Source organism: Chiloscyllium punctatum, chromosome 22 (assembly GCF_047496795.1).
Source record: "Chiloscyllium punctatum isolate Juve2018m chromosome 22, sChiPun1.3, whole genome shotgun sequence".
NCBI lineage: Eukaryota > Metazoa > Chordata > Chondrichthyes > Orectolobiformes > Hemiscylliidae > Chiloscyllium > Chiloscyllium punctatum.
Genome location: NC_092760.1, coordinates 78,696,475 through 78,720,411, shown reverse-complemented (window position 1 = coordinate 78,720,411; position 23,937 = coordinate 78,696,475). Strand labels below are relative to the sequence as shown.

The 23,937-nt window shown below is 42.9% G+C and overlaps 1 protein-coding gene across 7 annotated transcripts in view; it reads right to left on the bottom strand.

The window, feature by feature from the left end:
• Window positions 1-23,937, bottom strand: part of lrp4 (low density lipoprotein receptor-related protein 4) — a 414,285-nt gene that overhangs the window by 53,198 nt on the left and 337,150 nt on the right. For 6 of the 7 annotated variants that reach the window (XM_072592685.1, XM_072592682.1, XM_072592683.1 and 3 more), the window contains exons 25-34: window positions 23,281-23,452; window positions 20,099-20,261; window positions 19,520-19,745; window positions 15,298-15,601; window positions 12,584-12,802; window positions 10,822-10,956; window positions 9,209-9,317; window positions 6,392-6,536; window positions 5,161-5,274; window positions 1,987-2,116 (exon numbers count right to left, since the gene is read on the bottom strand). In XM_072592685.1, the coding sequence (XP_072448786.1) occupies window positions 1,987-2,116; window positions 5,161-5,274; window positions 6,392-6,536; window positions 9,209-9,317; window positions 10,822-10,956; window positions 12,584-12,802; window positions 15,298-15,601; window positions 19,520-19,745; window positions 20,099-20,261; window positions 23,281-23,452 (1,717 nt within the window). The remainder of the gene's footprint in view (window positions 1-1,986; window positions 2,117-5,160; window positions 5,275-6,391; window positions 6,537-9,208; window positions 9,318-10,821; window positions 10,957-12,583; window positions 12,803-15,297; window positions 15,602-19,519; window positions 19,746-20,098; window positions 20,262-23,280; window positions 23,453-23,937) is intronic. The other variant, XM_072592684.1, reaches the window with a different exon arrangement.

Below are 23,937 nucleotides of genomic sequence, written 5' to 3'. Positions count from 1 at the left end.
ACAGCACCAGGCATCCGGGTCTGATTCTAGCCTCACTCTGTGTGGAGTTGGCACATTCTCCCTGTGTCTGCATGTGTTTCCTGCTCTGGTTTCCACCCACAATCCAAGGATATGGAGGTTAGGTGAATTGGCCGTGCTAAATTGCCCCATAGTGTTCAGGGATGTGTAGTTTAGGTGCATTAATCAGGGGTAAATGTAGTGTAATAGGGTAGGGGAATGGGTCTTTGGAGGGTCGGTGTGGACTTGTTGGGCCAAATGGCCTGTTTCCACACTGTAAGGATTCAATGATGAAGTCCTTGCACTGCTGGCAGTGGGCGTTCTGAACCTTTCTGGTGCTTGCTCCTCATGATCTAAAAGGACACTTTATGGATCTGCATAAATCACAGCAAATGTTTCATCTCTTAGCATACTCCGTTCTCAGTGCCCAACATCACTCTCATCTGACAGTGGATAAGATCTCAGTTTGTGATCAATATCAGTTGCGATAATATGAAATTGAGACTGTAACAACGTGGCTCATACATTCGAGACACAGTCCTTTCACTGCTTTGCCTCCAGCACCTTAGGTACAAAGAGGAAGTAACTTTTTTTATTCTTTTAATTTTTTTTTGTAAAGGTTTCCCAGAATTGCTATAACAATGACATTGACACGATCACAGTGATATAAGTAGAACAAAATTCTGCAGTGAGATGCATCAGCAGAATCACAAATATAAGCCAACCAAGTACTCTATTTTTAATTTCCATAAGAAATTTGTAGAGATTTATTTCAACATATTGCCATTTCATACCAAGCAAGTCTCACGATTATTTTCAATCTACCATTTTTTCCTTAAGCTTGAAAATTACAAAGAAGCTGTGACGATACTATGGCTTTAAGAGATGTATTTTGTCCTTTTGCTTTTGAAGAGCGGTTTTAAGACAGAGGTGCTGAGCTGTTTATTTGTGAGACCTTGGTTTTTTTTAAAAGTTGCAACAATAGAAGGAGTCTGAATGGGTGGGGTCAAGCTTCCACACAGCCAGGACCTTTAGGTTTAATTTTTCAGTAGCAGCTGTTGCTGGGTCTTGAAGCTAGGTTTGAAAGCTGCAATACCTCTCTCCAACAAAAGCAACCACCCCAACACACACAAAAGAAGTTGCATCAAGACACTGTTCAAAAGGGCCACAACACACTGCAGTACACCAGAACTGCAAAAAGAGGAAGAAGAACACCTATACAATGTATTCGCCAAAAACGGATACCCTCGCAATTTCATCAACTGATGCCTAAGGGAAAGACAATGGAACGAGGACATGCCGCAACCCAAAGGACTAGCCACACTACCATACATCAAGGGCATTTCCAAACTGACAGCCAGACTACTGCGACCACTAGGACTAATAACAGCACACAAACCAACAGCCACTCTCAGACAAAAACTCACCAGAATGCAGGACCCGATACCCAGCATGAGCAAAACCAATGTAGTGTACAAAATCTCATGCAAGGACTGCACAAAACACTACATAGGACAAACAGGAAGACAGCTAACGATCCGCATCCATGAACACCAACTAGCCACGAAACGACACGACCAGCTATCCTTAGTAGCCACACACACAGATGACAAGCAACATGAGTTCGACTGGGACAACACTACTATTATAGGACAAGCCAAACAGAGAACAGCCAGGGAATTCCTAGAGGCATGGCACTCATCCACAGATTCTATCAATCCGCACATTGACCTGGACCCAATATACCGGCCACTGCAGCGGACAGCTGGAACTGACAACCGGAAGCGGCAGAGACAAACCACTATAAATGCCGGAGGAAACAGCACAGAAGCTCTTCACGAGAGGCTCCCAAGCACTGAGGATGTCACCTAGACAGGGGACGAAATGTCTGCAACACAAATTCCCAGCTCGGCGAACAGAACCATATCAAAAGCTCCCTGTATCAAGCTGAAGGTGTTATATATTGAAGGCTACAATCTACACACTTACTTCTCACTTGTGTTCTCAACAGGATCCGTTGGTTTTGCAGGGAAAAAGTCAAAGTTCCTGCGGGAATCTCCAGCATCGGCTTTCTCACTGGAGCGGGTGGTTTCTGGAAACGGAGGCACATATCCAGGAACTGCGAAGAATTATGTTTATTGAACATGCTAAAATTACATTTAAATAGCATAACACTACTTTCACCCACAGGAGCAACAATTCAGTTTATAAATAATGCTCAGTATCTTTCATTTCACATAAGTAGCTCCAAACCTGAACCAGTCTATCTTAAGTTGGTGCCAAATAAAGAGATTCTTTCCAGAATGTGAAGATGAATTTTTCTGTGACTGTGCGCGCATGTGCGAGAGAGAAAGATACACTCCCTTCCTGATCACACTGACTCTAAAATTTGTCTAAAGAATAGGACAATGGAGAATCTTGAGGACACAGGAAATAAACAGGTGAATGGTATTGGACTATGAATGGCAAGGCCTGAAGGACAATAGGCTGTTGTAGTATTCTTGTGATTCCACACAGGATAAACAGAGAGATTGATTACTGTATCTAGCACTGGTCTTCAATACAACAGGTCAGCTGTCAGAAGCAGGCACAATACTGAATTTGGAAATTTGGAAAAGAGGCAGGGTTTAAAGGAAATTTCCATTGGAAAAAAAAATGTAAAAACTAATGGAAACCATGATCATGAGTTTGCAGGTCCTGAACTGGGACCTAATGGAGTCCGGATTTAAGAAAACCTTCTGAAACAGGAAAGCAGAGGTCACTTTAACCGGTGCACAGCAGCGGGTGGGCGGGCGGCCGAGGGTTGAAAGTTGCCTGCGCCTTCTGGAAGTGGATATTTTAGAATTTTTGGAATTTGCATAAATCATATCTGCAGAGTGGAGGCTTGAACAAAGGAATGAAGGTATGAAGAGTACAAAAGACAAATAAAAATGAACTTGCTGCGTTTTTCATCATTTTCTCTTTTTATTTAAAAATGAAGTTGCCTCTTTTACAGTTCATCATGAAACACTGGAACTGGAGTTGTACGGGTGTTTACTGAAGTAACTGGTGACCGTAGTGCTATGATTGGACAATACAATGTATTGATGATTAAATAAAGCAGTTGCCAGGTTCTGTCATGTAAAAGAACAGCACAGAAAAAAAGAAGTCATTTGGAAGTATTAAATCTGATCTTACACTCAAAAAAAAAGTGGGATTCTGTATTATAGTTTAATTTAGTTGGAGATGCAGAGCTAATTGTTTAAACACGTCCTATGATATTCTTTGTAGATTGGCTCCGCTATCTGTTTGGCTCTGTAAAAGGTTTGAGAGATGCAAGAGCTTTTGTTCATTACATAAAGGCCAGAAAAACCTGCCTGGCTGTTTGAAAATTCAATATGTGAGCTTTGGCGATCTTCAAAATACATCAGACTCTGCAATTCAGTCCGTTTACTCAGGGAAATGTCAGTTCAATGGCTTGGCTTGTCATCCAAGTACTCATGGGCTCAAACTGCAATATTTGTTTATTTAACCAACATCAAAAATGGCAGTTTGACGGCTTTTAGAGATTTACAAACTTTCGAATTGGTTTTTAGAATCTATTTGAAAGATTTCTGAATTTTCAATGACTTCCAAAGTGATACTACAAAGCTTGAAAGTTCTGTTCATACTGTAGACTTTGAAGGCATAGCAATGTAAAGATATTATTCAATGAACATGTAGATGATTCCCTGAGGCAGGCTGCGATCTAAGTATGATCTCACTAGTCGTGTAGTAGAAACGCTGCGAGAAGGCTGGAATTAGTGCAGCTCATAGCAAAGAGCACTACTGCCTTATCATTAAGTATCTGTAGTTAATAAACAATATTTAAAAGAAACGTACAAGCCTTGCCTGAGCTTGTAGGAAGCAAAGACACAGGGGAAAGGAGTGGTGGAATGAGATGGAAAGGGTAAGTGGGGAGTGAACAGGATAGAGGGGGATGAAGAGAAGGTGTGAAAGGTCAAAGGGCCTTCATTCTGATCTACAATGTAACCTTATTTGGAGGAATTGGGGTGGTATTTCTGGGAATGGGGGCAGGTCTTCTAACCTGGCTCCTTTAATATCTTTCCATCTCCACATCAGGGCCTTCCCTCCCTCCCTCCCAGATTAAAGTCCTGCTTGCCAGATCGCTGGTAGAATTATTCAGCATGAGAATTATTCAGGATGTCTGCTTGCCATCTCCAATGGGAAAACTCCAACTTTCTGTGGTTCTAGGAATATGGATGCATGGTTTTTAGATCATCAGGCAAGAGAAAGGAAATAAATACTTAGTCCAAAGTGACCACCAGATAATCAAGAGAGAACATGTCTCTGGGCAACACACTCTGGACAACACGTAAATATGAAACTACAAGGGCAAGTATTTTCACAATTCCATTTAGCTCCTTACAAGTGCTGACAAAGAAAGCCAGACTAATGTGTAATGAGCAGTTAGTTCCTTTTGACCATAGACCATTTTGCAATGCAAGGTGTTGTTGGTGCTATAGCTCACTTGGGCACTACAAGTTGCTATGGCAACAATCACTTCTCCATGCATCTTGTAGCTTGGAGCTCTGGGTAGCGATGGTAGTGGCTCAAACGTTAGCCGTTCTGAGGTTCCGCAGATGTCGACTGCAGTGCCGTCACACTGACTCCTGCTTTTGGAAGCCAAAGTGCTACACGTGGATCTCAGAGGCCTGTGCGCCGAGTAAAAGATGACAGGCCACATCAGTAACGAACACACCTTGTGTGGCCATCAGATTCAGGAGCAGGACACAAAACTGGAGCTTCTAGCTCAGAGTGGGCACTGCCAACTGCAACACAAGACCTTCTCCTTGGTGTAGGACATGAATAAAAAAGTATGATATGATGGGGAAAAATTGGAATTGTTATACCCGTAACATGGTGACATTTTCAAATAAGAGTCCTTCTGAATTGGCACACAATTTAAATACCTATTTCAAATTCACTCCCTTAAATATACAAAATAAAATCTTAAGTTGCACATTATTTGTTTCTGAAAAGCTCCATGCTTGATCTGCTTCTTAAATGCGTGATTAAGACTATGTTTACTATCTTTAAGCCATGAGAATTGGAAAACACAAGCAAGCCACAACGATCTGCAAGCTACAATCACAGCTTATGACTTTAAAGATTGTTACCTACCCACAGAGCACAGTCGTCCATCTGGCTCATCTGGACAGTCACACACAAAGTCTGTTGCCCTGGCAAAGCAAAGATGTGTGCATCCTCCATTATTCACACCACATGAGTTGGTACCTAAAACAAATTCAATTATTTAAAGTTTAGATTCACTTCTAACAGTCATGCCCTTCCCGCAGCATCCACTAGGGGGTGTAAAAGGGGAGATGCACCACTATCTAGAGAACTAATGGAAATGAATGATCCGGTTTTGGCTGTTATACTGTATGGTTTTTACACTTCGAGTTCAGGTGGGGAGGGAGAAGCAATGATGAATTTGATGGAAATCATGCCTAAGTGATCATCTTTGGAATGTACTGATGTTTTACAATGCACATTAAATCAACGGTTTCATACCTAAAAGCAAAGGAATGACAGCAGCAATTAACATGACATCTGTTATATATCGAGCTTTAGATCAGAAATCTGATCAAGTCAAACCTGTCACAGTTACAAGCATGGGGCCTAAATTGTAGCCAAAATCAATAAGGCTATGATGCTCAATATTATCAATAGTCAAAAGGTACACTAATATCAGAAGGGGGCAGATGCATAGTTAAAATGGATACCTCCAAACGCTGCTGGCCAAATTCTTTTGCTCTTATTAGCTTTGTGAATATGTAATCCTACTCACTGGCTCAACATTGCCAAGTATTGACTAATGTGAAGTTCCTGTATTGGAATGGTGGATATGGACTAAACCCACCATTGAAATTCAGGTCTTCAACATCTTTTATCTAACTGGCCCCTTCTTTAAAAAAATTATAAGTAATAATCAGTAATTAATTATTGCTAGTCAACATCTCCGGTGCTGTAAAATAACTAATCGTGTTATTCAGATATTAAATGCTACCGAAGGTTTTTTTTTAAATAGCAAAACGTTGAAAGTTTTTCCTGAGCTTTTCCTTCTGTCTTGTTGTCCAGACTTTCTTCCCTTCCCTACATTTCATTTCCTGTACCAAATTCTTTCTTTGAATTTAGTTACTCTGTTCAGCACTTCCTGCTGTTTCTTTGTGCTGTTAATTTCCCACTCCGTCAGTCTGAGTAACCAAGGTTAATGTCCCAGGCCTTCAAATCTTGATTATCGCACAGTTGTGTGCTCTGTTCCCTCAGGTCCCAGACGCTCACTAAATGGCCTGGTTCAAAAACAATTAGTACCCAAATAATTTTCAGTCCAATCCTTCACTTTCTATACCTGTTTGTCTTTGTGGGGAGACCACGATGATGTCCATCAGCCCCTCCACATTAGCGAGGATGGTTTCCTTGTTCCGACCTGTATATTTGTCCACACGTTGGACTGATTTGGTTTGCCAGTCTGTCCAGTAAATCCAGCGATCATGCTAATTTGTGAAAACAATTATTTTAGATTTTACATACAGCCATGCATGTAATTTAAAGTTGTCTAAATGTTTTTATTTTAAACACAATTTACATTTATATTGGGAAATGCATCCTGTCTGACAAAAAAAAATCTCCTTACAAACATCGGTAAATATGAAGCCACAATAATATAAATTATTGAGCATCATTCATGTCTGGACAGACAGAATCTGCTTCGACAGACCTGCCTCATGTCTGCTGTTGCACATGTACAACTGATACCCCATGCACTCTTAACTGAAGGCCTTTTGGAAATCCAAATACACCACACCTACTAGTTCTCCTTTATCCACCTGCTTGTTATATCCTCAATGAACTCTAAACCTTTCAAACACAATTTCCTTTCACAAAACCAAGTTAACTCTGTCTGATTATAGAGTCATATCATCACTCAGCTTGGAATCAGGCGTCAAAGATAAGAGTACTACATATAATTCTGGTCGCTTTCTACCACAAGGATGTTGTAAAACTTGAGAGGGCACAGAAAAGATTTACAAGGATATTTCCAGGGTTGCAGGGTTTGAGCTATCGGGAGAGTCTGAATAGTCTGAGCTTTTTTTCCATAGAGCTTTGGAGGATGAGGGGTGAGCTCACAGAGGTTTAAAAAGTCATGAGGGGTATAGATAAGGTGAATAGTCAGGATCTTTTTCATACGGTGGGCAAGTCCAAAACTAGAGGGCATAGGTTTAAGAGAGGGGATAGACTTAAAAGGGACCTGAGGAGTAACTTTTTCACACAGAGGATGGTGCGTGTATGGAACAAGCTACCAGAGGAAGTAGCGGAGGTAGGTACAATTACAACATTTAAAAGGCATCTGGATGGGTTTATGAATGGGAACAGTTTAAAGCGAAATGCACCAAATGCTGGCAAATGGGACTAGATCAGATTGGAATATTTGGATGGTGCAAACGAGTTGGAGTGAATTATGATTTTCTAAATACCCTTTAATAGCATTTTCCCAAGGATGACAAATGTTAGACCAACTGGCCTCTGATTTTGGAATCTAGGTGACATCAGGAGCAAGGCAGAAGTGTTATACCTAAAATTTGAAACTTTAATTCACCGCGTAAGAATTGCTGTAATTAGCTATTCTCAGTTTCTCCACAGGATGACAATGTTACATTTAAAGTCACCATAAAGTTACAGAGCCTACTCTGTGGTGAGAAAAGGTTCACACATTCTATTTTAGTTTGCTCCAGAGATAGAACAGTAATCTCTGGTAAAATCTGTTCAAATAAACACAGCTAAAATTATGACATACTTCTTCTGAAAGCATGTATTACAAAGAAGAAAAATATTTTCTTAATTTAGAAATGTCACAGGAATTTTATGGGTTTTCTTGGTTGTCTTCCAAAGGTAACGGAATCTCATGAGACACCACGACCATTTTTCAACTGGACTTCCACTGAAGGATCCTGGGAAATCAGGGGATCCTCTTGGAAATTCTCCTCCCACACGATTTACTTGGACTAACCAGGAGGGATTGAAATGTGCATGCCCACAAGGACCAAGTCAGCGCTGTGGCCCAGGAGGAGACACAGAAATTCATAGGAAAAATCCACGTTTCATATTCATTCAACAATAATCATGGGAATACATGTGTGCCTAAGACGCCTACAATAATGACAGTAAGTGCCAACCACTTCCAGAAAGGTCAACAAGCTAATAACAATGAGATCAATGAGCTCAAAACTGTAAATATCATCAGTATGTAACAGTCCAAGTCAATGGTTCAATATTTCACTTTTTCTGCTATCACCAGTGAAGGGTTAGACTACACGTGTATCTTGATGTAAATTGCAGGCATCTGTATTGTCTTAGTTGAGTTCAGACTCTCTCCCCAACTGTCCTCACATGTTTAATTAGAATCACTGAATCTCGATTGCCTTTCAGCCCATCAAGTCCACATTGGTCCTTTAAACAGCATTCCACCTGGACCCACCCCTGTATGTCTCATGGTTAATCCACCTAGATAGGGCACATTAGCATGGCCAATCCATCTAACTTACACATCTTTGGACTGTGGAAGGAAACTGGAGCACCCGGAGGAAACCCATGCTGACACTGGGAGAATGTCTGTGCTTTGTTTGCACAGTCACCCAAGACTGGAATCAAACCCAGGTCCTTGGTGCTATGAGGCAGCAGTGCTAACCACTGAGCCATCGTGCTGTCCCAATCCTTGTCTGCACCCTCTTAATTTGTTGAAAATGTGCCCGACTGCGGCTCTGGTATGAGCTTCAATTGGCGCAGGCCTCCCTGGCCCCAATATCATTGTGATAAGGGCATGGTGTTAATGACACTCCCCTCCCCCACAAAACAACACTGATATAGAAGAATTAAATCCAGTCCCCATCCTTCCAGTTCTCCTTCATATTACTATAAATTCCTACTCATTATGTGTTTGCATTTCCGACACTTTTGACCTTGTCTTGAATCTCAATGTACATATCTTAAATACAGAGATTATCCAGCATTCGATTATCCGAATATCAGATTATCTGGCAAGATCGTAAGGTCCGATACTTGGTTAAACTACGTTATCCAGCATTTGATTAACCGAATGAAACACACCCTTCCCATGTTCCATGGCTAATCGAGGTTCCTCTATAATTGCTAATAGGGCATTCCTTACCTGAGTTAGGGCAAAAGGATGTATAACTTGGCCAACCAGAACTTGGCGCAGTTTTCCATTCAAATCACAACTCTCTATTCGATCTAAGTGAGCATCCACCCAGTAAATCCTGTCAGGAAAGATTTGGTTTCATAATAATTATCATTCAGATTGCTTAATTGTGCATATACTTACGTCTGACATCAGAGAGAGAGAGAAGAAAGATGGGGAAGAGGAGAGAGACAGAGAGAGAGAGAGAGAGAAAGAGAGGTAACAGCACATCAGCAAGGAATGTGCTGACACAAGAGGTGACAGCATAGAGACAAAACAGTGGAGACAATGGAGTGGAGACAATGGAGTGGAGTTGCGGGAGAGGAGAGAGCATTCAGGAAAGTACATGCAGAAAGTGGGAGGAGAGGAGAGTACAAAGCGAGAGATAAAGGAATGGAGAGCAAGGTTAGAGCAGAAAGAGAGGACTGTTCATAATTGTGAACTTGGCATCGGTGAGAAAGACCGCTCCCTCCGTGACTCCCTCGTCAGGTCCACACCCCCCACCAACCCAACCTCCACTCCCGGCACCTTCCCCTGCAACCGCAAGAAATGCAAAACTTGCGCCCACACCTCCCCCCTTACTTCCCTCCAAGGCCCCAAGGGATCCTTCCATATCCGCCACAATTCACCTGCATCTCCACACACACCATTTATTACATCCGCTGCACCCGATGTGGCCTCCTCTATATTGGGGAGACAGGCCACCTACTTGCGGAACGTTTCAGAGAACACCTCTGGGACACCCGGACCAACCAACAAACCCAACCACCCCGTGGCTCAACACTTCAACTCCCCCTCCCACTCCACCAAGGACATGCAGGTCCTTGGACTCCTCCATCGCCAGACCATAGCAACACGACGGCTGGAGGAAGAGCGCCTCATCTTCCGCCAAGGAACCCTCCAACCACAGGGGATGAACTCAGATTTCTCCAGTTTCCTCATTTCCCCTCCCCCCACCTTGTCTCAGTCCCAACCCTCGAACTCAGCACCACCTTCCTAACCTGCATTCTTCTTCCTGACGTCTCCGCCCCCACTCCAGCCTATCACTCTCACCTTAACCTCCTTCCACCTATTGCATTTCCAACGCCCCTCCCCCAAGTCCCTCCTCCCTACCTTTTATCTTAGCCTGCTTGGCACACTCTCCTCATTCCCGAAACGTCGATTCTCCTGTTCCTTGGATGCTGCCTGACCTGCTGCGCTTTTCCAGCAACACATTTTCAGCTCTGATCTCCAGCATCTGCAGCCCTCACCTTCTCCCATCAGTGATAAAGTACCACCCAACTGCTTCACAGCAGTTTGTAACATGAATATCATTCAGTAAGCAATTTAGCACAATGAGGAATTATTTTCCATTTAATAATAGTGTGAAACAAATCATAGTCAAAGACAATCAGAGTTGTTAGTTTCTGCAACACTGATGTTCTAGTTAATCTTAAGATGTTAGTAAAGGAGATTCCTAGCACACAGCAAAAGACTTCCCTTCCGAATCGATGTTGATTAATTACATTTCTCATCCCTCACTTGCCTTATATACTGATTATCTAATGGCTATTTTTCATATTTTTTGCTCTTTCTCAGCTCACCTTCTTGAGTCATAATCCAAGGTCAGCCCATTTGGCCAACCCAAATCTGTATTAATGAGGACTTTCCGATCTGTGCCATCCAACTGCGCACGCTCAATTTTGGCAAGATTTCCCCAGTCTGTCCAGAACAGATACCTATCAGAATACAACAAACATGTCCACCTTTTTACATTTAACTTTTTAATTTCATGGCTAAAAGGTTTGATCTGAAGAAGTATGTTAACTCATGAAACATCACGTTCTCAATGTCCTAGTATTTCAGATCAACAATGGGGTGATACACACTGTGTAGATTACCTCGAATTGGTGTGTGTGTTACTGTTATTAGCCGTATTCTTATTAAATCTTATTGTTAACCTGGGTCATGGAATGAAGGTTGATTTTTCATCTTGGTTCTGAGTTCTACTGTAAGATGTCTAATACAGAGGCCGAGGAAGAAGGGCGACTTCTGTGGAAAAGGTAGGACATGTTTAACTGCGAAATGTCTTACATCAAATACAGATTTTCTTACTTTTAAATTTACTTTGGAAAGACTGAAGGATGAAGAGAAATCTTCTGAATCTCTGATATGTATGTTTATTTTTTACTTAAAACAAAATGTGTACCTAGCCCAATTTCCTCTCAGATAAACTTTACTATAATGCAAATTTATTTGAATGCTTTTGCATGAATTTCTAAATGCCTGTAGCAACAATTTTGGAAGTTTTAAAATTCTTTCATGGGATATAGCCATCATCAAAGGCAGCGTTTGTTGACTATCTCCAATTGCCCTTTGAACTGAGAAGCTTGGTAGATCAATGCAGAAGGCATTTAGGACTGCATTACTCCGGGTCATATGTAGGCAAGATGTCACATTTCCTTCCCTGACATGTATGATTGAACTGTAGTGATTGTAACAAGGTCAGCCAGGTGGACCTCATAGAATATGAGTTCCCCGATTGGGGCTGCAATCTGGTCCAATCAAAGAGCCTGGTTGACAGATATAAACTGTAGTGTCAGAGGTTCTGTTCACTCTGACAGCGGAGGGAGCTGGGTCGGTGGTAAGGGCTCTCCATGTGTAAATAAAAGGTGATTTGATTATGTGATACTGGCTTCTGTAGAGTTATTTTATGAACCGACTGGGATTTTACAATAACCAATGATAATTGTCAAAACTCAGACTAATCTTCAGTCCCCTGATTGTTTCAACTAAATTCAAATGACACAGCTGCTCGTGGTGGCATTTGAACCCATGCCAAAGTATGAACCTGTACTTCTGGCTCTGAAACTGTTCCTGGCTCATCTTTAGTTCGCAGAATGGCTGTAGGCACATATGAGAAATCAACATACTCAGTGGAAAAATACACTATACAGACACTTCTAGAATTGATGTGCTCTTTACCTAATTTTTATGGTGTTTAACTTTATTGCACTTCAAAAGTAGTCGAAGAGTGTGGTGCTGGAAAAGCATAGTCGGTCAGGCAGCTTCCGACAATTAGGAAAGTCGGCGTTTCAGGCATAAGCCCTTCATTAGGAATTCCTGAAGGGCTTATGCCCAAAATAGCGACTCTCCTGCTCCTCGGATGCTGCCTGACCTGCTGTGCTTTTCCAGCAACACACTCTTCGACTCTGATCTCCAGTCCTCACTTTCTCCTACTTTTCAGAAGTAGGTAGATGTTGATTTGTTATATTTATGTGGAAAGTGGCATACACAAAATATGAACTTTATACAAAATTTTGTGAATCTGACTTGATTCTGGCTCTGCAAAAAAAAATTACTCACCCTTTCCTAGGGAATACAGCAATTGCCCTTGGTTCATCCAGGCTGTTGTTGATTAATACTTTCCGGCAGGTTCCATCAAGCCAGGACACTTCAATGGTGTTCCTGCCAGTGTCTGTCCAGTACAGGTTCCTTGCTACCCAGTCAATGGCCAAACCATCAGTCGTTTTTAAACCCTGGCCAATGACTGTCATCATGCCACTGCCATTTAGATTGGCACTTCTGATGAGACAAAACGTCAAGTTTTACTTTACAAAGATGAGAAACTGCGAGAAGGCAAAGGGACTTGGGTGTCCGGATACATAAATCAGTAAAGGCTGGTACACAGGAAGGATAACGTAACAGGCGTAGAAATTGTTGGCAAAACTGGGCAGGTCTGGCAGCATTTTGAAGAGAAAGAAAAGTTAACATTTTGGATCTGGTGATCCTTCTTCAGAATGCCATTTGACAAAAACCGTTATTTCTTTGAATTAAAATCCTCAGTTTCTCTGGTCTGGCACCTTTAATGCTCTTGTCAGCACAGTCATCAGACGGTGGTCAGAAGCCAAAGCCTCAAATCATTTTTCTTTTCTTAATCCAGAGGAAACTAGGTCAAACATTAACCCTCTGCTCGGATAGCTGAGTAGGAATTAAACCCAAGACCACTGTGATCTATGCACCTCACGTGTTCATTGGATAAAATCCTCGAACATCATCAGGAATGAAATAAAAATCTCAGCCCATTAAACAAAAAGTAGCACAACTCTCCGATGCAATATTTTTTCTCTCGTGGATGGTGAACCATCAGTTATTGTAGTATACTAGCTGAGAGACCCTTTTAGATAGAGTGGCAAAATATCCGCATCATTATTTCAACAGTTTATAATCCAACATCAACTCCTGACTAACCAAATAAGATTCCAAATTGATTGTGAACAGTTACTATGTAACCAGGTACCTTAGATGTGTAAGGAAGCTGTACTCAGCTTCCAGTGATTTCTCTTTTAGGAAGCAGCTTCTCACCTTCACTGGGTAATTTCTCAGCAGACTGTAGAATTCAGTGAATTAGAAATGGTGTCAGAGAAGAACAGATAGGAAAGGATTAGGGATGGACTGTGTGAACACGTGGTAAGGGTGAGAATTGGAGACAAAGTCAATTATTAGGAGCATGAACGGGCAATTCAGTCCATAGAGGCTACCCCACCATTCAATACAATCGAAGTTGATTGAACACTTCAACGCCTTTTATCACCTCATTGCAATATATGCCAGCAGTAATCAAACATCTATCAATCTGATGGAGGTCCCTGGACCGAAAGCATTAACCTTTCCTTGATGAATCACACAACTGAGGTTAAAAACACCACTAGTCTGGAATTTTCAAACAAAAGCCCTTAAGACTGAGGTGACCTGTTTCCTAACTGATCTGAACTAACTCCTTTCTCCAGGAGAAACTGTTTTGGTCTTTGACCCCAGTCAGGTTTTCTGAGAACTGCCCGAAAGCTTTCCAATCTCTGGGTTTTCCTAAAATAAAATTAATCTTTTATTCTTTTCAATCAAGAAAGCAAGTTAATGCCTTGCAATAAGAAAACAAAAGAACTGCAGATGCTGTAAATCAGAAAACAATCATAGAAATTGCCCTACCTTGTTTTTAAAACTCATTCATGGGATGAGGGCATCGCTGGGTAATGCGTATTTATTGGCCATCCCAGAGGGCAGTTAAGAGTTAACCACATCACTGTGGCTCTGGTGTCACATGTAGGTCAGATTGGCAATTTCCTTCCCAAAAGGAGATTAGTGAACCAAATGGGTGATCCAACAATTGGCAATGGAGTCCTGGTTATCACAGGCGCTTGATTCCAGATTTTTATTGAATTCAAATTCCACCTTCTGCCATAGCAGGATTTAAACCTGGGTCCTCAGAATATTTCCCAGGTCTCTGGGTTAAGGGTCCAGCGATAATACCACTAGGCCATTGCCTCCTGAAACATTAACTCTGATTTCTCTCCACAGATGCTGCCAGACCTGCTGAGCTTTTCCAGCAATTTCTGGTTTTGTTCTGACTTCCAGTTCTTTTGGTATTTTATTATAGATCTATCAATATCCACCTTAAACATACTGAAAGATTGAAGTTCCACAGCCATCTGTGCAAGAGAATTCCAACAGTTCACTACCTTCTGAGTAAGATCATTTGTCCTCATCTCAAACTTAAGGTGCACCACCTCCCTTTCTTTTTCAATTATGTTCCCTGATTTTAAATCAAGAGAAACATCCTAGAGGGATAGACAGATTGTACGCAGTTTTAGATTAGATTAGATTACTTATAATGTGGAAACAGGCTCTTCGGCCCAACAAGTCCACACCGACCCTCTGAAGATCAACCCACCCAGACCCATTCCCCTACATTTACCCCTTCACCTAACACTACGGGCAACTTAGCACGGCCAATTCACCTAACCTGCACATTTTTGGACTGTGGGAGGAAACCGGAGCACCTGGAGGAAACCCACGCAGACACGGGGAGAATGTGCAAACTCCACACAGACAGTTGCCTGAGGCAGGAATTGAACCCAGGTCTCTGGCGCTGTGACGCAGCAGTGCTAACCACTGTGTTTCAACGAGATCATCTGTTATTGATTTTTCTAATTCAAGGCTAAAGCAAGAAACATTAGTCATTCATTATCCACACACTTAAAGTGACATTGAATTGTAGTTCACTAGCAATGTTGCATCGTTACCTGATCACATCCAGGAAGACATCCGTATAATAAACCTTCATCTCCACACTGTCATAATCCAGGGAAATAACATTGTGCAACTCAGGAACTGGAACATGCACATCTGTATAATCAGTTGTGTCCAAAGAAATTCTGCGAATACTGCCACGACTAGAGAAGAGCAGATACGTCTCGGGAGCATTGTCACAGGTTCTCCCGTCATTTTTCATCTGGATTCCTGTTGGGCATGCACACGTGATACCACCAGGGCGTGGGAGACAGAGATGGCTGCAGCCCCCATTCCTGACACTACACTTGTTAAATCCTGCCCAAAAACAAAGCAAAACTTCTCTCAACAGCATGTACAAGGATCAATGTGAGATCTGCTTAACTGAATCCTGGGATAGACATCATCCACTAGGTATTATCACTCCTGAGGACCCCTGGAGTGTTAATGGAAGTTTGTTTATATCGTGATTTTGGAGATGCCGGTGTTGGACTGGGGTGTACAAAGTTAAAAATCACAACACCAGGTTATAGTCTAACAGGTTTAATTGGAAGCACACTAGCTTTCGGAGCGTCGCTCCTTCATCCACCTGATGCAGGAGCGACACTCCGAAAACTAGTGCGCTTTCAATTAAACGTGTTGGACTATAACCTGGTGTTGTGTGATTTTTAACTCTGTTTATATCGTGGTGGTTTATGACAGGAGACAGAGAAAACATTAAGCCATTAGTTATTTTGTTAAAAAAGGCTTTCCAGTTCAATTTGAAGGAGTCTTTACTGGGGTTAGAGCAAGTACAGTCTCCAGCAAAGGTGACTGTTCCAAACAGTTAAGAAAGTGAGTTACTTCAATGTGGACTGTGAAACCAGACCAGGAGTGTTTGGTTAGAACCCTGAAGATCATTAGAATGCTAAGGAAGTCTAAGCTCTCAGTTGTGAGAGTATTCAAGGAAAAGGACATAAACTGAGAAGATGCTGTCAAGATAAACCTACAGATTAGACAGGGAAGGAAAGTTTCTCTGGATTTTGATTACTTGTAACATGATACTATTGGGAACAGACAGGATTTTGTTTGGTGTGTGTTTTGAAATTAGATTTGATTAGATTGCTTACAGTGTGGAAACAGGCCCTTCGGCCCAACAAGTCTACACCGACCCACCGAAGCACAACCCACCCAGACCCATTCCCCTACATTTACCCCTTCACCTAACACTACGGGCAATTTAGCATGGTCAATTCACCTGACCCGCACATTTTTGGACTGTGGGAGGAAACCGGAGCACCCGGAGGAAACCCACGCAGATACAGGGAGAATGTGCAACAGACAGTCACCTGAGGCAGGAATTGAACCCAGGTCCCTGGCGCTGTGAGGCAGCAGTGCTAAACACTGAGCCACCTTTCAAACTCTGTTCTATTTGGATAGCTTGGTTTGTTTTATTTACTTTTAATTTATTTTGTGTAATAAACTTACATTTTATTGCCCAAAACAAATCTGCTGCCTGTGTGCTTATGTTTCAATGAAAGATGGTCAAATAAATAAAAATAGATACAAATTATGGCCTTTCAGGTCCGATTTCATTTGGGATCTGACTCATTCGGTGGAAACATTAGTTGGGATCATGGCAAAAGGGATTTTGTTTGCCGGGATCTAAGTTCATTAAGTCTATGCCTCTTTTAAAAATACGAGTATGTGAAGGTTCTGGATATAAGACAGTCATATTGTGATGAGGTTTACTGCATGGATTCTGAAAATGACTTTGAATTTTGCGAGAGATTTTTGGAAGTGAAATATATAGAAGTGGTAGCAGTACTGGATCATTTGAGATTGTTGACTGAAACGAGTTAAAAGATAAGTTGACAGTAGAAACAAAAATAGGATTCTGAAAGAAGGAGATGCTTAAAATGAATATCCAACATTTAAAATGAAAGGAAAGGAAATTTTGAGTTGCCACAACTAGAATTAGCTACGATAGAAATGAGAGAAAAAAAGACTTAGAAATGAAAGGACTTGACTTAGAGAGGAAGAAAAATTTTAAAAGCTTGAGGAGAAGAAAGGAGAGGAATGGAATGGGAAATAGAGATTAGAAAACTTCAACTGTAAGAAAAATACAGAGATTAATGGAAAAGGAGATGGAATTTTAAGAAAAGCTTGAACTCCAAAAATATAAGAAATTCATAAAAATCAAAAATTAAGAGTACAGAAAGAAGCTGCACAACAGCCTGACTTGGAATTAATTTACCATTTCTTCACTGGGTCAAGATTCTTGATCAAGGCAGAGGTGGGTACTGCAGATGCTGGAGATTAGAGTCAAGATCAGAGTGGTGCTGGAAAAGCACAGCAGGCCAGGCAGCATCCAAGGAGCAGGAAAAGTCGATGTTTCGGGCAAAAGGTGTTCATCAGGAATGAGGCTGGGAGCCTTGAGGGTGGAGAGATAAATGGGAGAGGAGTAGGGCTGGGGAGAAGGTAGCTGAGAGTGCAATAGGTGGATGGAGGTGGGGGTAAAGGTTGAATATGCCTTCCAACGCATCTCATCCATGTCCCTCAACACCCTCAAACCCCACCCCTCCAACCGCAATAAAGACAGAACACCTCCCCACCCCCCTCTCCCCCCCCCCCCCACCCCCAAGTCCTCACCTTCCACCCCACTAACCTCCGCATAAATCATATCATCCGCTGACATTTCTGCCACCTCCAAATCCCACTACCAGGGATATTTTCCCTTCCCACCCTTTTCTGCTTTCCACAAAGACCATTCCCTCCTGGTTAGGGCCATGCCCCCCAACAACCCACCCTCCCTTCCTGGCACCCTCCCCTGCCACCGCAAGAATCGTAAAACCTGCGCCCAATCCTCCCTGCTCACCTCCATCTAAGGCCCCAAAGGAGCCTTCCGCATCCATCAAGGTTTCATCTGCACTTCCACAGGTCATGTACTATATCCCTTGCACCTGATGCGGTCTCCTTTACATTGGGGAGACTGGACACCTTCTAGCACAGCGCTTTAGAGAACATCTCTGGGACACTTGCACCAACCAAACCCACTGCCCCATGGCCGAACATTTCAACTCCCCCTCCCACTCTGCCGAGGACATGCAGGTCCTGGGCCTCCTCTGCCGCCACTCCCTCACCACCTGAAGCCTGCAGGATGAATGCCTCATCTTCCACCTCTGGACCCTTCAACCCCTGGGCATCAATGTGGATTTCACCAGTTTCCTCATTTCCCTTCCCTCCACCTTACCCCAGCTCCAACCTTCCAGCTCAGCACCATTCTCATGACCAGTCCCACCTGTTAATCTTCCTTCCCACCTCTCTGCTCCACCCTCCTCTCCGACCTATCGCCATTACCCCCAACTCCATCCCCCTATCGCACTCTCGGATACTTTCTCCCCAGCCCCACCCCTTCCCATTAAACTCTCCACCCCCGAGGCTCCCAACTTCCTTCCTGATGAAGGGCCTTTGCCTGAAAAGTCGATTTTCCTGCTCCTCAGATGCTGCCTGACCTGCTGTGCTTTTCCAGCACCATTCTAATCTTGACAAGATTCTTGATCTGCCTCCTTAATGGCACTGTGGAGATGCAACTATGCCACACGGACTGCAGCAATTCAACAACATGGCTCATCACCATCTTCTCAAACGGTATTAAGGCTTGAGCAACAACTGTTGGCCTCACCATGGTGCCCCAATCCCATGGCAAATATTAAAAACTTCCCTTCCCACTCAGAAAGGAAATATCCTGCTCTCATTTGCACACTGTATTTTGGTTTGATATAAAGGAAAACATGCCAGTTATGAAAGCAGAATGTAGAGAGTTGGTTGAAAGTTAATTGCAGTACAGGCCGAGGAATTGAGATTCGTTGCTTTGAGGTGCTGTCAGGAGTGTGTGACAAGTTTATAGCAAGAGAAGTTTATAAAGAGCTGATTCCATAATAAACATGGAAATAGAAATGTATAATGGAAAAGGATGACATGAAAAAGCAACAGAATGTGATAACAGCTAATAAATTTTATGGTCATCAAGGCTTTATGGATATAGGTTCAGAGAAGAGCCTTCCACGCATACAATAGAAATCAACTAGCAAGAAATATGAATCATAATCAACATTCATAGTCAACATTAACACTGCTAAAGAACAGACACAAGGTTGAAGTTATCTATTTTTCTTGACTTTGTATTGATTTTAGCAATGTTTAAGTTCTACTCTATCAAGCAATAGAACATACCGACAACGGAATGGAACATACCGACAGGTCGAGCTCGGTCAATAGCTTGAATGTCCATGAGCCCAGGCAAGTTGCCTCGCACTGTAATGATGTCATTGCCTGTGTTCTTGTCTGCTCGCTGGATGCTTCGTGTTTGCCAGTCTGTCCAGTAAATGTGAGAATCGAGTAGAGTCAGACCATAAGGGTGCTGAACAGGTGTGACCAGGGTACGGCGGTTCACACCATTCAGGTCTGCTGCCTCAATACGCTGGGCAAGAAAAGACATTGTGGTGAACTACAGTAGGATTCGTCTTCGGACAAGTGCAACAGCGCTAATCAAAGCAAATCACAAAAAAAAATTATTGAACACAATTTTAAATGGAAGTCAATGTCAAATGAGGATTAAAACTATTGAGACCAACACAGTGTTCTTGTAGAAATAAGATATTCTTTGATCACAACCAGGCTTTGAAAATATCATCTTGGAAGACAAAAAAATTCCTGATGACAACAAATATGCTTTGGGGAAATAATAAAAATAGCAATGGCTGTCATTTCATGCGAGAGATTTTATTTCAATTGTTTGCTGCACTGATTCTGCCTCAGAACCAGTGTATGTACCTCAGTGTGTGCATCTGCCCACAGGAGACGGGAGCCCTCTTTGTCAATCACTAAACCATTCGGCCATCCCAGGTTACTGTTAATAAGAACCATTCTGTCTGATCCATCCATTGCAGCACGCTCCAGTTTGGCATGTTCGCCCCAGTCTGTCCAGTACATGAACCTAACAATGTACAATAGAAAGGTCTCAAGATAACTTGGATCTTTACTGTCGAACATTAAATAACATTAATGGGACAGTTGTTGAAGAATTTATCTACTGGTTAGCAGTAACACTTGACAATTAATAGGAAATGGTGGGATGCATATTCTTAAAATAACCAGATTTACAGCCATTTGATTATTAGCAATCAAATGCAATTAGCCATTATTGCAATGTATTAAAATAGCAGAGGAAAACGTTAAGAAGAAATTGGATTTGTATAACATCCTTCTCATCCACATGACATATCAAATGTTCAGTTGAAAGTGAGGACTGCAGATGCTGGAGATTAGAGTCAAGAGTGTGGTGCTGGAAAAGCACAGCTGGTTAGGCAGCATCCAAGGAGCAGGAAAATCAACATTTTGGGCAAAAGCCCTTAGTCAAGGAATGAGGCTGGGAGCCTCAGGGGTTGGAGAGATAAATGGGAGGTGGGTGGGGTTGGGGGAAGGTAGCTGAGAGTGCGATAGGTGGATTGAGGTGGGGGGTAATGGTGATAGGCTGAGGGGAGGCTGGAGCGGTTAGGTGGGAAGGAAGATGGTCAGGTAGGTCAGGTTATGAGGGCAGTGCTGAGTTGGAAGACAGGAACTGGGATAAGGTGGGGGGAGGGGAAATGAATCGGTGTACAGGAGGCATGGTGGGAGGAGGTGTAATCAGAAAGCATGGTGGGAGGAGGTGTAATACACCGACTCCCACAGCTACCTAGTTTACACATCCTCCCACCCGGCCTCCTGGACTACAGATCTTCCCACCCTGCCTCCCGTAAAAATGCTATCCCTTCATCCCAATTCCTTTGCCTCCGTCGTATCTGCTCCCAGGAGGACCCATTCCACCACAGAACACACCAGATGGCCTCCTTCTTTAAAGACCGCAAATTCGCTTCCCACGTGGGTGATGATGCCCTCCACGCATCTCATCCACATCCCGCACCTCCGTCCTTGAACCCCATCCCTCCAATTGCAACAAGGACAGAACAATCCCCTGGTCCTCACCTTCCACCCCACCAACCTCCTTATACATCTTATCATCCTCTGCCATTTCCGCCACCTACAAATAGACCCCACCTTCGCTCCCCACCCCTATCCACTTTCCATAAAGCCCGTTCCCTCTGCGACTGCCTCATCAGGTCCACGCCCCCGAACAACCCACCCTCCCCTCCCAGCACCTTCCCTGCCACCACAGAAATTGCAAAACCTGTGCCCACACTTCCCCCTTCACCTCTGTCCAAGGCCCCCAAAGGAGCCTTCCACATCCATCAATGTTTTACCTGCGCTTCCACATGACATTTACTGTATACGTTGCTTCCAATGTGGTCTCCTCTACATTGGGGAGACAGGACGCCTACTTGCAGAGCGCATCAGAGAACATCTCCGCGACACCCTCACCAATCAACCCAAACATTCCATGACGGAACACTTCAACTCCCCTTCCCACTCTGCCAAGGACATGTAGGTCCTGGGCTTCCTCCATTGTCATTCCCTAACCACCCGACACATGGAGGAAGAACGCCTCATCTTCCACCTCAGGACTCCCCAACCCCATGGCATCAATGTGGATTTCACCACTTTCCTCATTTCCCCTTCCACCTTATCCCAGTACCAACCTTCCAGCTCAGCACTGCCCTCATGACCTGTCCTACCTGTCCATTTTCCTTCCCATGTATCCGCTCCACCCTCCCCTCCGACCTATTACCTTCTCCCCCACCTCCATCCAACTACTGCACTCTCAGTTACCTTCCTCCTAGCCCCAAACCCTTCCCACTTTATCTCTCCACCCCGAGGCTCCTAGCCTCATTCCTGATGAAGGGCTTTTGCCTGAAACATCGATTTTCCTGGTCCTCAGAGGCTGCCCGACCTGCTGTGCTTTTCCAGCACCACTCTTGACTCATATCAAAGTATTTCACAGCCAATTAATTCATTCTGTTTCTTGACTTATGGGTATTGTTATTAACCTTAGTGCAGCAGTAACACTCTTGGCTCGGAATCGAAGGGTGGAGTTTCGAGCATAAGGCCTTGATACCCAAGTGTAATACCTCCACAAAACTGCACAGTCGGGGGTGCTGTTTTCCAGAAGAGACATCACCTCAAGTAGACGGAAAAGTTTCTTTTGTAGTATTCAAAATAAAACAAAAAGGTGCTCTCCTGGTGTCCTGGCCATTCTTTATCTTTCAGTCAATAACAATAAAACCAAGTATTTGATTTTTCTTTCATCATTTGTTGGCAGGACTTTGCTGTGTGCAAATTGGACCCAATGTCTCCCCACCTTACAGCTATACTACCCTTCGTTGGGGTTGTAAAACATGTTTGAGCATCCGCAGTCCATGAAAAATGCAACTCAATGTCATTTCTTTCTTGAGGTGAATGTGGCCCCTATTTGCATACAGCAGCATCTCACACAGCACATGAGATGACTGAACAGTTAATCTGTTTTTTCTGGTGGTAGTTGTGGAAATAATGTTTGCCAGGAGAGCGGAAGAACTCTGTGCTGTAAGTGATTCAAAATAATTCCTTCGTCCTGTTCAAACCCACCTGAATAAACAGCCAGAGATGCCATTATAAGCCTGAAGAAGAGAGTGAAGCCTGGCAATGAAGCCCCCCCTCATTACAACACTGCAGTGCTGGCAGACAATGTGCTTGACATTGGATTACAGCTTGCACCTTCTGCCCAAGAGGCAAGTGCACTCGCAACTAAGGCAAACCGACTCCTTAGTCGAGTAACATATTTAAAGAAATGCATTTACAGGACTTAAATGCTCCTCAGTACTCTTCAACATTAAGACTGTGACCCAACACAGAATATATAGTGCAATCAACAGAAAACCATTTGCCACTTAGTTATTGCATTTTCACACATTGCTTTATTTTTAGGAATAAATTAATTATTTTACATTTATTTTATATACATAAGACCACAATGTAATAATAATGAGTTTATTATTCAACGGCATAGCCCATTGGCAGGTAATTATGAATTGCCTACTCACCCTTTCTCATGATGAAGAGCAATGGCTCTCGGACTGTCCAAGTTCTGCCAGATCAGAACCTTCCTCATTGTTCCGTCCAAATTAGCAACTTCAATGCGGTTTGTCCCTGTATCTGTCCAATATATTTTACGGCCTGTGATATCCACTGCCAGTCCATCGGTAGTCATTAACCCTGAGAAGAGAAAACACCGATGACACAATATACTGTTTCTATTCTGGAATTACACTCATCGTACACTCACTTCCTGTCGTAAATTTATTCTGAGTTAAGAAAAACAAGCTTCTACGCTTTGCTTCCAACAGAGATGAGAATTAATCTGGTACTATTTAGGTGAGCTCCTGGCTCAAAGGTTTATTAAAACTGAAGAATGGCAGAGGAGGACTTGCATACCAGGTCATATACATTATATCAAAACACAATTAACTTCTTATAGTCTATTATTAATGAAAAAAAAACTTGGGACCCAATAAACCACGCATTTGGTGCAGCTACCAAAGAGATTTGGGAAGGTCTTTGATGGAGCCAACAGCAGTCTCACCAACCAGCTGCAGAACCCAAACTGCTTCTTTTCAGAAGTTACCTGGCAAAGTATGTGCCAATCAGGATAGGGCAGAGCAGCAAAAGACCCACTCCCAGATGAAGGACCTAGAGTAGGA